Genomic DNA, 14049 nt, shown 5'->3' with positions numbered 1-14049 from the left:
ATTGTTTCATGATTTTTTTTATTAAAAAGGTATAACCAAATAGCACATTAAGTCTGTAATTAACTTATGTTCTGTTCAGGAGTACAATTTGGAGGAAAGAACTTTTCTTCTTTAATATACTCTACATAAAAAAAAAAGTTAAAATAAAGGGGGCGGTAGGTTTAGCTTCACAACCAAATTACTCCCACTGAACGCAGGTAATAACATATAATGAAAGACAACTGTTAACTCCTCGAGTTAAATGTTTAATGTTCAGCATTCGTTAAATAATAGTTGCTCAGTTTTATAACCAGCCACCTAAGTTTTTTTTGTTTTTTTAATTTAAATATTTTTATTTACAGTGCATGTCTCTTTATACACTTATCTACCCACCCACCCCTCACAGCACTTGCTATTTTAAAGTCCTCAGGAGGGCATCAGCCAATACTAGGCTGCTTTGCACATAGGAGTTACTGATATATTCAGAGAATAATGGCAGTAAAGAGCAGGCAAAATACTAGGTTTTTTTTGTTTTTTTAATAGACTTTTTGTTTTAAATAATGTGATGCTTTGAAAAATAACCCTATTTACAGTCATTACCTGAATGTCAAAACCATCCAGGTAACTGAAGTATGTACAAACATATTTACAAAAAAAAGGATGGAATTCATATCACATTGCCATGTCTTCAATGTGCAAAGAAATCCAACTAAATTTCATATAATGAACCACAAACTTGTGATGTAGGTAGAAATAATTCTCAAATGTTCAGTTGTCTCTTTTGGTCACAAAAAAAAAAGGAGGGTGGAAGGGAGGTTAACATTCATGCATTAGATTCTCTTTAAGATGGAAATCAGCAGCAAAAATCTATAAATTTGGTATGAGGAAGGACAAAGACTTTTAAGTTGTCCAGAGGAAATAAATATGAATCTATTCATTCCATCAGGGATATACAAAAATATTTTTTTAAATCTGTCATATGTCTGCAATGCATCAGGTATGTTAACAGGGAATAGTGCAAATGATCCAAGATAGGACAAATGAAGGATAGGCCAAGGTGCTAGCACATTGTCAAGTTTAGAGCTGCTGTGTATAATTCAATCTGTAGAATTAAGGATTATCTGCAATAGCCTCAGCCAGGTCTTCAATAGCAGTGCACAGCCAAATTAAAGAGAAAGTAACATGTAATGTGTAGTCAGGTAAAACTGCCCTATGTGATCAAGGAGATGATGTTGATGTGAGTTCTTCTGAGGATCCGTCAGGAGTGGACAATAATGACATTAATGCATCGGTTGACACTTCTTTCTTATCACTCTGTGGAGGGGTTAACAATATAGCTTCTGAACAGGACTCCGTATCATATTGCATTGTTGATTTCAATTCAGCTTCTTTCAAATGGGCCTTTTCCTGAAGAAAAAAAAAATATGTCAAGATATATGAATGAACACCAAACCAAATGTCAGATAACTTCAAAAGGAAAAAATTTTTAAATGTGCAAAATTCACAAACATGCCACTGCAACATCATGGCAAGTGACTTCCACTATAATAATATGGTGACTAAACCCTTGGGAATGGATTTAGATGGAAATTGAAGGAAGCCCATTTGTGTGTGTCCTTGTCTTGAACCTCCATGATGGTCACTAGCAAACATCCAATCTTTCACTAAAAACATGCCTGGTCATGAGGATATATATTACACATGCATGAATGTCACTTGCTTGGCCATGGGGAAATAGAACTATGCTTAGAAAAAGGAAGGACATCCAACAGTAGAGAACCTGCTATAACAAATTCCATCTGATCCGAGCAAATATGGAAAAAACATTAAAACAGTGGTGATAAGGCTCTATCATCAAACTGCTTTAGCAAATCCACACCAATACCTAAAAACAGTATGAATTTTGAGCACTGTCCACCTAATGTAAATATAAGAAGTTCACAGTACAAATCAAAGTGATGGAAAAAGTAGGCTCCAATATCATTATCCCTACCACTAGTATTAGTTTACTAATCACATAACCACCAGCAGTGCTACAGGTCAGTTATTTCACTAGAAACTGATGAAAGATGCAAACAACAGCTGATGTGAATACTGCATAGGGTATCCTACAAGTATACAATCAGCTGAATTCAGGGGTATAGCACACAAGTGGATAACACTAAGTGCACCTCCACATTATCAGAGAGAACAAAAGCTTGCAATTAAAACTTACCAACAAATCTAGATCAACAGCATGCGTTTGAACATTGTGACTATCATCAATATGCACCATTGGAAAAAACTTCAGTTCTACTGGACCTGCCTCGCGAAGTGTAATAGCATAGGGGTTCATCCACTGTATACAGGGACGCAACCTGGCCATAGGTAATCCTGAAATATGCAAGAAAGAAAAGATAAAGGAAAGGAAAATAAGAGTGTTAAATCAATGCTGGGGTACAGATTAATCAAAACATTAAAGGTTCTGGGAGCAAGGAATTTTATATCTCTGTATAATTGAAGCCTACCACTACTAAGAAACAGATCAAAAAGTGAAAACCAATAAAAAAGAAGAAAAAAGGCTGATATAATTTACCTGACACTGCTAATGCTACAGACTTGGAAGCCATATGATACAAGGCTGAGGATGCTATCACACTGCTCGTAAAGCGCAGACAATAAATGTCTAACATACACAAATCTATTAACTGCAAAGAGAAACAAGATTAAGATGTAAATAAAAGATCAGTTTTTACATGGGATAATAAGCAAAACATTGTTAACAATTTACAAGCAAATACAATGTGAAGTATCCAAATTAGGAATCTTTTTCCAGCAATATAGAACTTACCCGAGCTATTTGAATATAAACATTTGAGGAATATTGTGGGAAATCAAAACCATCTTCAGCTATTTTATCAACATTAACAAGTTGAAGGTAGACATTTAGCCAAGCAGTCACTGTCATTGGAGACAAATCCCAACTCAGTACCTGAAATAAATATTTAAAACCAAAATTAGGGCAATGCAACAGGTAACAAAATGAAAAACAGACGTTAAATGGAGTTCGAAGACATTAATAGCAAACCTACCTTCAGCATAACTAGTTCTTGGTTCAAAATTTCTGCATCGGAACAAGCACCATCAGTGACATAAGCAAAATCAGAAAGCTTTGGAGGATAAATTTCCTGAAATAGCAATTTAGGAAAATAGATATTTAATTTTACTAGCCTTTGTTTCAATTTCACTAATTATTAACAAAAGATAAAAAATTTAAATTTCCCCGTGCTCTAAGAAACCTAGCTCATACATTATTCTAACCCTATCATGACTCATCATCGTTTCATCAGACTAGACTGATATCTTCCATTTTTCAACAAATAATAACTGAAGAAATTTAGCTTAAGTTTTATATATATATTCATATATATAGCTATTCGAGCAAGATCATTGCCAGTGCCGCTGGACTGGCTCTTGTGCGGGTGGCACATAAAATACACCATTTCGAGCGTGGCCGTTGCCAGTACCGCCTGACTGGCCTTCGTGCCGGTGGCATGTAAAAGCACCCACTACACTCTGAGGGGTTGGCGTTAGGAAGGGCATCCAACTGTAGAAACTGCCAGATCGGATTGGAGACTGGTGTGGCCATCTGGTTTCATCAGCCCCCATTCAAATCGTCCAACCCATGCTAGCATGGAAAACGGACGTTAAACGACGATGATGATATAAACATTAATAAAGATGGTACTAGGTGGGTTGGTAACATGGGATTGAGTAGCTTAAAAAGTCAGCATGAAGAATGAACTCTCCAATTGCTAGTAATTTGAGATGTGTAATTTTGTAAATTTTAAAAAATAATTTAGAAAACTCACCTCCAACTTGGCTGCAATAAACAGCGAAGTGATTCCTATAAGTTGAAGTTGATGTTTAATCACACATTTTTCTTTTGACAAATAACGATCTATAAAATCGAGTGATAAATAATAGGTCTCTCGATGTAACTTATATACTTCACATACCTAAAAACAAAACAGAAAAAAAACTTCAAGTCATGCAACCAAAAATAAACAATTACCATGTGAGAGGCAACATTCAGTACATATCAATCCATAAAGCAACAACCTTCCCACCACCTACTCAAAAGCTTTAATTACATTCATTTTGTAACAATGAATGTTGCCAAAAACAGAAAACATTCTAACTTCTAAATACAGAAGAGCCACTCAATACTGGACATCTTGACAAGTGAACATTTAGTTCCATGATCAAAACCTATTATCCATCTGATTCAATATCTATTTTTAAAATGGGCATGGAATTGGTATTTTCAAAACACACCAAGCCCAACTTCCTTATCTAATGTACTTCAACCACAATTTCAATGAGCAATGTACCAAAATCGAAGTCACTGAAATAGAGTATGTCATACATGATTTTTTTTTTTGTAGTGGGGAATTTAAAATTTCAGCTATCTTGCTTTATTTACTATATTTGAAGGCATGAAAATGCATTCTATAAGGCTCACTTCCATTCTGGTAGGTCCGACCACGCATTCAGAAGGTAGATTGATTTTCCAGGACAGTTTGGAGGAGAGAAAAGCCAAGCCTGTAAGTTGTTAAATATATCTAAAAATATTTAAAATTTGCTTCCCAACTGCTATGTTCAGCCCCACTATGTATCACCTTGGCCAAATATCTACTATAGTTCTGGACTGACCAAACCCTTGTAGGTGGATTTGATAGACAGAAACTGAAAAAAGCCCATTGTGTTTGTTGACAATGAGCAATTGTTCTAAATAAATGTCGTTTATTTCCAATATTCTGCAAAGACATGTCTGGCCATGAGAAAATATTACCTTGCTTGGAATCAGTTAAGGGTTGGCAACAGGAAAGGCCTCCAGCTACAGAAAATTTGCCTCAAACTGAGCCATGGGAGCTAATTATTTTTGCTCCATAATATTAAATGAACGAATCATTTCATATTGCTGCTTTATACCACCCAACAAAATGCAAGCCACACCATATACAAAGTACTGATGATATGGCTATCATTTCCCCTTAACCCTTTAGTATTTAAACTGGATATATCTGGTCCAAATATTCTACCTGTTTTATGTTTAAACCAGCCTCTTACACCTAAACTAGGTCATTCTAAAAAATTAATAAGTCACTTAAATTTTATAACTGCAAGATAATGTGTGATGAATTCGAAACAATGTGAATGAATAAGCAATTGCAAGACAGAGTAATCTGAAAGCTAAAGAGTTAAAGATTATTCTCTCCCATCAGTTGGCTGCTAGTTGTTCATAGTCCCTCTTACATACACATATCCATAGTTGAGTTTCTTTACAGAAGCAAGAGGCACTTTGCACTCTACTTCTGGATATGCACAGTTATGCAACCCAAATACTGCTACAGCATGCAGGTTAACATGCTGAAAAGTATAATCTTACTGGATATTCAAAAGTCTTTCTTCAAATACCAGTTGACAAGTCTTAACCAAAGCTCCCAAAAGTAAACTATTTAAAAAAAAAATCGAATTGCATAGGGTGCAATCATCAATTTTTTTCTTAATGATTCATAAACTCACCTCAATAAGCCAATCTAATAAAATTGCCCTCATCTTTGACTGTAAAGAGGGATGCCGATCCAACATACAGGGATCTTTAGTATAACTGTTTTCTTTTTCCAACATAACCTGCCAAACTTCATGGGAATCAGCCCAGCTGAGTTTAGGAAGGGGCGAATGTTTTGCATTGTTTGGAGTTACCAAATAATTTTTAAAACGAAAATGTGAGCCGCCAACTAATTCTGGTTGGGTGGAATGTCTACTTGTACTTGCTGTTGAACCAGGATCTTCGGGTGCGGTGACAATGGAACAAGTGGCAACCATAGGTTTATCTATTATTGATAAGTATTGATTCTGAAAGATATAATAAAATGGCAAAATTGCATAAAGAAATATTAAATACACTCATAAACTTAAAATCAAGTTTCTCACATTCCCACAAAAAACTGTAATCTTCAAAATGCGAAATGGCTTCTCAGATTAAAAAAAAAATTATAAAGGATTAAGGTATTTTAAGAAAGACTCTAGAAACAATTACAGCACATCTTAACGCCAACCAAGCAACTTTAAGAAATTCCTTGGTACTAATCTGGTGTGGGTGTCTTAACATTGACCTAGATACATAGACCATCTAGGTAGTGGCGGTGGTGGAGGGTCGACCTCACCGTTTAGTATTAAGCGTTTGCGAGATGAACTAAGGTGAGAAATGACGGGAGCTTACAAAAATAAAATTTAAAAAAATCAATCGAAATGCATTTTTCAGTTCAATATATTAAAAATTGACTAATTCATACACAAATACATTTTCCATTACCTGACAACTTGCAGCCATACAGCCTCTTTTGCGCCTCAAACACTTTAGTGCGCAAAAATGCAATGTTTGGCGGAATAATAAGCTCGCAGCTGTCAGCTCTTTTATCAGAACCTCAAAATTTACATACAGCTGTGGCCTAGCGAGAGAGGTTCGAAAAATTACAATAGATGGTGAGAGGGGGAGAAAACACACACGCACTCACACATATATGTATAATCTATATCTATATATAAATATCACACACACACACATATATATATATATATATATATATACATAAAAAAATACACGGATCGGGAGGGGGTTATATGAAAATAGAAAACAATCTAGATAAGGAATATATATTTGAAGACCATTGTTAAGTCATACTACCTTAAAGAAAAATAAAAAGATGTTACGGAATTTAATAAGTCTACAAGAGTCTTTGTAAAGGATTAAAAAAAAAAGAGTATTACAAGTTAATAAATATCTTTTTTTCATATCTAAGACGTGGCATACATATATCAAGTCAATGTTGTCTTCCCTTTGAGAAATTTTTAGAAGACATAAAAGAGGAAACATGACAGCAAATTTCTAAAAAGTTTAGTTAAGAACAGTTTTGTAGATAAGATCCCAAAAGATTTCTACTGAGGATTTTTCTTTATTGATTATCAATCGTAGTATAATGAAGGTAAAGGGGTCTAAGGTACCGAGAAAAATATTAAATGTAGCTTCAGATAATGTATGAAAAAAAAAAAAGAAATTATATCTAAAAGATGTTGCATGTTAGAGATAAAAATTATGAAATAAAGCTGTTTTAAGAGATGCAGGAATCTGATCCCCGACTTAATGATCATGAAAAATATTGCAAATGAACTGGGAGTGACCAAGTGGAGACGAAGGGGGAAAAAGTTAAAGAATATTACTTACATGGAACTAGGTACTTAATTAAATTGGATAGAAGTTATCTTTAAACCTTATACTACACATTAGAAAATATTTTAAGCAAAATAATTAATAAAAATTACGTGAAAAACGCAGATTACTAAGTCACAGGGCGCCAAACAAAAATTGCCGATAAACGAAGAACGACTACTTTAAAAGACGACCTATAAAAAATGTAAAATAAAGAAATTAAGCTCATGTTACCTTTATTGGATATCTTCGTTTTTTCTTGTTAGCCGCTGTAGTCACATTAGAAGTCTGGAAGTTAGAAAAAAATAGGTATCAAGGCCTGTATATCACATTTATTTGTTGTCTGATAGCTTCTTAGCGAACAAAGACCTCCAACGTTAACTTCACTGATACCGGTTGCAATAAGGCTAAATTAATAAATTTATACTTACATCTTGGGGTTTTCTTTTTTTGTTATCAGCCTTTAACACATTGTTCATGGCAGGTTTAACTTTTGATCTGGAAATAATGAAACAAAAAGTTATTAAAACTGTAAAGAATATGAACTGACATAGAAAGACGAGTTCGAAAATGGCGGCAACAATTTTACTTAAGTTATCTACTTACCTTCTACAGAGCATAGTCAATCCGCAGCAGCGGTAAATCTGAAATTATATGGTCAGGAAGATTAAATAAAGAATATCTTGTCGAAAATTAATCATTTTAAGATACTTCTATGAGCGTTATTCTAACAAATGTGTAGAAGCCGAAGTGGAATTTTTCCCCTATCCAAAAGTTTTCATGGCTTTATAGTTGTCCCCCATCGAGAAAATATTTCACTTCCGCCTATTCTCAGTTAATAATTAAAAAATAAAAGCTAAAACTGGCTTCGAATGTTAATAAAGTATTAATAATTTCTTTTCTTTCAACATTTAGGAATGATAAAAATATATAATCAAGACCGCAACAGATTCTAAGTCGAAAATGAATTGCTCTAGTTGTTGCAAAAAAAAAAAAAAACTTCCACGTCGGCGATTAATACTTCAATTTTAAATCTTAAATTAGTTACATCAGTAATTATTCACCTTTTTTAAATTATAATAAAGATATTCTAAGTTGTTGCTGCAAATTGAAGATGTGAAGCTAACAGCAGCAAGCCATGTCCGCACCCGATGGTAGACCGAAGTGAAATGAAAGAACTACCGTGGCAGCATTCACAGTTAGTCCCGCCAATTTCAACCTTATCAATGCGCATGTAAATGGTTATCAAAATGCAGAAAATCAAAAAATATTAATTTAATATCACAAAAATTCCAATCTTTCAATAATCTGATGTTTGGTCGACACCGTACTTCACACATGATGCAAATTATTCCGATACATACAACCGAGTCATTGAAGGCAGCTTGGAGTTTCGTTTTTCTCTTAAATTTTAATGTGTTCAATAACTTCTAAATGATAGATTTAACCAATAAAATCATCTTAGAATGTCATTCGAGAGGTTTTGTAACTTTTTTTCAATCAAAATGTTTCTAAAGTTGATGAATAATTCCATAAACAGACAAGTTTACATTTGATGGTGTTAGCGAGAACGTGTGATAGAAAAATTGATTTTTTAGAAATAAAGCATGAATACCCGGCAAGTTGCATGTTGTTCGATAGCTAATTACTCAGAGAATAAATTGCAATTGTTTTGAAAATTAAGCGGTATTAAAATACGCGACTTTTATACAATAAATCAAACCACAATAACAGTGCAAGAAACCTAGCTGGGTTTACTACTTCATTTTCATTGGCTGATAGAGATGCCGTATCCATGGTTACGATACTAGGATGGAAGAGCGTCTTTCCTTAATATCATTAATTCATTGAAACGTAAGCGATATTACAAGTTACCAATTTGTTCTTATTTTTAAAATAATGTAATAAACATTGGTGTTTCGTTAAGTTGCATTGCTCAAAATAAATATTTGACGTCATATAAATTCTAAATTCATTGAATACTCAACCGTGTATGTACATCCATAGTCATCACATGGAAACCGTACATACATTTCCTATCACTAAATGTAAACATGGAGGCGTTTGTGAAACTATTTCAACGATCAAAAACTATTATTATTGGAATGATTCACGTCAAGTCGCTACCAGGTTTTATTTATTATTACTCAATTATAACTTGCTTTCGTGAGCATTTCTTAATCTTCTCTAATAATCATATGCGGAAGGAAAATTATTTGAAAATAATCTTTCTTCTGTTTTTCTTCGTATACACCATTAACTCCAACAAACTTACGACACGCTAATAATTTTTATTATAGACAACTGTTACAAAATACAACAAAGTTAATCAAAGAATTTCTTTTTGTTTTCGCGTTAAGATTTTGCAAAAATATTTTTATTCTTAAAAAAGAAAAAAAAATCTTTTTTTTTTTAATCGATCGTACAGTAACTTATTAAAGCATTCATAACATCGGGATTGTTTGGTCGACAACTCTTCTATGATTGATGTGTAGGGAGCATATATAATGTGCATGATGTGTGTATATATATATATATATATATGTATATATATTTTTTAAATGTAGTTATCACGTGTCGAAGCACATGTGGATGTATATATGCATGCATATATATATACACACACACACACACATATACATGTGTATGTATGTATGTATATATACACATACATGTGTGTGTATCGATGCGACGAAGACCATCTAGTCATCCTGGGGTGAGGGTGGGCTTGCTTTGTGAGTCCGCAGATGGCTAGTGAGGCCAATCTGCGCCCAAAAGATATATATATATATATATCGTCAAACAATATCTTAGTGGTTATGGTCAGAAACCCACTCTGTATGTATATGCATGATAATAATGGCATACCTACACAAGTGTGCCCCACTCGTCTACGTTTCCTTCATAGCTTCCAGAAAAAATAGATTGATTTTTTTTTTAATCAAATTTTCTGCAAATACACTTCTAATGGTGTAGATTCTGATTAAATCGGAATTTGTTGTGAAAATATTTTTTTTCCATAGATAAGAAGTGTTTCGGAAAATTCGCGCGAGTAGGCTTTGTTTCGTCATAACTTTCAGAAAAATTGATATTTTTTAATGTAATTTTCTACAAATACTTTTCAGAGTCTGTAGATTACGATTATATCGGAATTTGATTTGAAGAAAAAAAAGTGGTGAGCTCGCACAAATACATGCTGACAACACAACACATATCTAGAAAATGAAATTCGAAATTTTGAAAAAATATTGTGATGTGTGTCAGTATGTATGTGTGCGTGCTCACCATTTTTCTTTTTGCGTCAGATTCTGATATAATCGTAACTTACACACTCTGAAACGTATTGGTAGGAGTTCTATATTTAAGAGATGAGGAATTATTTACATTTGACGGATATTTGTCCTCATCCTGTTTGTTGTTAACACAACGTTTCGGCTGATGGGAATGAAAATCCAGGTTCGAAATTTCCTCAAGACACCTGATGAAGGCTGGAGGGTATATCAGCCGAAACGTTGTATTAACAACAAACAAGATGAGGACAAATATCCGTCAAATGTAAATAATGTATTGGTAGGAATTTTCATCTAAAAATAACCATTTTTCAAGAAATAGAGCCGACTCGTATGAATTCTCTAAGACTCCTATCCCCACCACGGAAGTGTTTTTCACAAGTTCCGATATAATCAGAATCTACACCATCTGAAGTGTATTTTTTAGAAAATTTCATTTAAAAATATCCTTTTTTTCTGGGAGTTATGAGGAAACAAAGTCGGTGGGACATAATTGCGTCGATAAGCCTAATACTGTATCTCTCTCTCTCTCTCTCTCTCTCTATATATATATATATATATATATATATATATATATATATATATATATATTTGAAGAAAAGCAATAAAAATGTGGTTGGTGTTAGAAAGGGCATCCAACCATAGAAACCATGCCAAATCAGACTGGAGTCTGGGGCAGCTCCCCAGCTTGCCAGCTCAGGTCATACCATCCAATCCATGTCAGTATGGACAATAAACATTAAATGCTGATGAGGATGTTGATTGGCTCCAATGTCATGATGTTTGTCAGCTCCTTCATGTACCTTGGCTTCAGTGGAGACCTGATCCTGGGGATCAGCCACAGATGTGGTCTGGCTACTGCGGTCATGTACTTCCTATGGAAGCCCCTTTGACAGCACTGTTCTGTGTTCTGGAAGACGAAGTTCTGCATCTACAATGCATTGACCCTCTCCAATTTCCTCTGTGGAGCAGAAATGTGACACCTCTCGAAGACCTGGCAAAGAGGATCAATGGCTTCAATAACAACCATTGAGAACATCAGAAGATACCATCATATTTCCAGCACAGAACTGTGTGTGCACACACATCAGCCTGCAGCTTCTCACTTCATAACTATCCGTTGCATGCTCTGGTATGGACTTGTCCTCCATCTCCTGCTAGATCATCCTACCAGGGCTTTACACTCATTTGATGCAGCAACTGCAGGCTGGAAGAAGCCTTGTGGCAGGCCCCACACCAGATGGCTAGATGTGATTGGGGAAGATCTCCAGAGGCTCAATGTCACCTCAAGGGATGCAGAGGGGCTGGCACGGGACCTTCATCAATAGAGAGCACTGGTGGACCTGGTCAGCTCTTTGCATGATGGCATCTCTGGGTCCACTAACCTGGGGTGACCCCAGTTTCATCAACCATGAGCATGAAGCAAGCAAGAAGTATATATATATATATATATATATATATATATATATATATATATATATATATATATATTTGAATAAGTTGAAGTTATCAAGAAGGAGTGCAGAAGAACATTTATTTGTAATCACTACAATAGTTTCCACACAACATAGTTTTCCAGATTTGTAGAAACTATGGACATATTATAGGTGCAGTGGAATTACAGGAAGATTAACAGTGAAAGCAGAGTTTGTTTTTGGCAGATATGTAGGAGCAATAAAAAATAAGAGCACATGGGAAATAGTTCTGAAATACCCAGGAGGCTTCCTAGAAGTAGTAGAACGTTTCTATTATTTAGGTGATCAAATTAGCAGTGAAGGAAGATGCTCTGAATGTATCATTGCTAGAATATGAACTGGCTGGAGACAGTTCAGAGGATTTCTATTTCTATTTAAAAAAAAGGCATCTCTCAGAATGAAAGGCAGATTGTATGATGCCTGCATATGAACAGTAATGCTTCATGGTTGTGAAACTTGGGCTGTGGATGCAGAGAGCATGCAAAGAATTAGAAGAGATGAAATTAGTATTCTCCAATGGATGTGCAATGTTAGTGTGCATGTACAACAAAGTACAAATGTACTGAGAGAAAAATTGGGCATAAGAGCCATCAGATGTGGTGTACAAGAGAGAAGACTGCTGGTATAGTCATGTGAAGTGCTGATTGCTAAATAAGGAAGGAGCCTGTGGAAGAGACAGATCCAAGATGATGTAGGAGGAAATAGAGAAGATGACCTCAAGATGCTGAGCCTTTTGGAGGAGATGAATTGTGATATGCTGTGCTTGAGGAGACCTGTCCATCTCAGCAGAATTGAAGTCCTGTCAAACCTTTCCCCGCAACTCATCTTCTAACATCTATCCATCAATCTTTTGTGGTACTACTCACTGAGTTGCTGTAAATGATACCACTTAGCCCTCTACATTTAATTGCATCCCTGCTACTGTCCCTTATTGCCTCCTCTTCTCTGACCCACTCCTATTTCCTTTCATGTCTCCTCACCCAAATTGATATTCACTACCTACAGCTCAATCCCCATCTCTAATCATGTCACTGTTTTCACTCCAGCTCACTTATCTAACCACCTTTTCTGTTCATCTACCCACCTTTTCTGTTCTGTTGTCTGTCTCTCTCTGTATCTCTCTCTCTCTCTCTCTCTCTCTCTCTCTTAAATTCACCTTCTGCTTTGACCTCATCTCTTTCTGTCCAGATATATATTCACTTCTCCAGCAAGACATCTGTTCCTACCCCTCTATCATACCTTCATATCCCTTAATATTGTCATTCAGTTGAGTAGTCATGTCTTGCGAAATACTTGGTGACCTCACCAGTGTTAGTGCCACAAAAAATGCATCCAGTACACTCTGTGAAGTGGTTTGTATTCAGAAGGATATCCAGCTGTAGAAACCATGTCAAAGCACACACTGGAGTTCAGCACAGTTCATATTGAGTTGTTCAACTCATGCCAGCATAGAACAAGGGATGTCAAATGGTAATGATTGTGCATGTGTGTATATATATATATATATATATATATATATATATATATATATATATATTCTTTTCAGTCATTTGACTGCTGCTATGCTGGAGTAGCACCTTTAGTCGAACAAGTCAACCGCAGGACTTATTCTTTGTAAGCCTAGTACTTATTCTATCAGTCTCTTATGCCAAACCACTAAGTTGCGGGGACATAAACACACCAACATCAATTGTCAAGCGATGGTGTGGTGGGAGCAAACACAGATTGAAAGGTAATATGCTGATTGAATAAGATAGTAGATAGAGGCATGAAAGCAAACTGCAATGGACAGCTTGTTGCTGATGTTATTAGTTTATTTGATGTGTCTGGCTCTTGTGTATCACTATTTCATGATTACAATAAATAAAACCTGGTTTTGAGCCTAAGCAGAGATTTGTTGCATCATTCCCACTACAGAGAGTTGGTCATGCAACAACAAGCAAACTTCAGATACAAATGTAATCATCGTTGTTGTCAGCATCATCATCATCATCACCATCATCATCATCATTTAACATCCATTTTCCTTGCCTGTATAGGTTGGATGGCT

At 35.1% G+C, this 14049-nt stretch overlaps 2 protein-coding genes across 5 annotated transcripts in view; one reads left to right on the top strand and one right to left on the bottom strand.

The window, feature by feature from the left end:
- Position 1: 1 nt before the first annotated feature.
- Positions 2-8406, bottom strand: LOC106874854 (G1/S-specific cyclin-E1). 2 transcript variants are annotated; one of them, XM_014922743.3, is made up of 11 exons: positions 8299-8406; positions 7841-7878; positions 7666-7732; positions 7469-7522; positions 5548-5880; positions 3831-3977; positions 3051-3146; positions 2810-2950; positions 2555-2666; positions 2195-2352; positions 2-1386 (listed from the first exon to the last, which is right to left on the bottom strand). In XM_014922743.3, the coding sequence occupies exons 2-11, from the start codon at positions 7852-7854 to the stop codon at positions 1198-1200; spliced, it is 1311 nt and encodes a 436-aa protein (XP_014778229.1). In that variant the 5' UTR covers positions 7855-7878; positions 8299-8406; the 3' UTR covers positions 2-1197. The 2 variants fall into 2 exon arrangements, with proteins under 2 accessions (XP_014778229.1, XP_014778230.1); XM_014922744.3 differs by lacking the exons at positions 7469-7522; positions 7666-7732; positions 7841-7878; positions 8299-8406 and adding an exon at positions 6341-6490.
- An 805-nt stretch (positions 8407-9211) lies between these two features.
- The window catches only part of LOC106874859 (uncharacterized protein F13E9.13, mitochondrial), a 139816-nt gene continuing 134978 nt past the window's right edge, over positions 9212-14049 (top strand). For 2 of the 3 annotated variants that reach the window (XM_089351267.1, XM_089351266.1), the window contains exon 1: positions 9212-9364. In XM_089351267.1, coding sequence (XP_089207393.1) covers positions 9289-9364 — 76 coding nt within the window. In that variant the 5' untranslated portion in view covers positions 9212-9288. The remainder of the gene's footprint in view (positions 9365-14049) is intronic. The other variant, XM_014922756.3, reaches the window with a different exon arrangement.

The sequence above is a fragment of the Octopus bimaculoides genome, chromosome 4, assembly GCF_046866305.1.
Source record: "Octopus bimaculoides isolate indiv1 chromosome 4, ASM4686630v1, whole genome shotgun sequence".
Classification (NCBI taxonomy): Eukaryota; Metazoa; Mollusca; class Cephalopoda; order Octopoda; family Octopodidae; genus Octopus; species Octopus bimaculoides.
Note: the sequence above shows the minus strand (reverse complement) of the source record. Positions and strands in the feature narration are given on the sequence as shown.

Bases quoted from the DNA above. Each gene is read 5' to 3' on its own strand.
- LOC106874854 (XM_014922743.3), bottom strand. The intron at 7,523-7,665 runs GTAAGTATAAAT...TCTAACTTCCAG, and splicing joins AAAAAAGAAAACCCCAAGAT to ACTTCTAATGTGACTACAGC. The intron at 1,387-2,194 runs GTAAGTTTTAAT...TTTTTTCTTCAG, and splicing joins CTGTTGATCTAGATTTGTTG to GAAAAGGCCCATTTGAAAGA.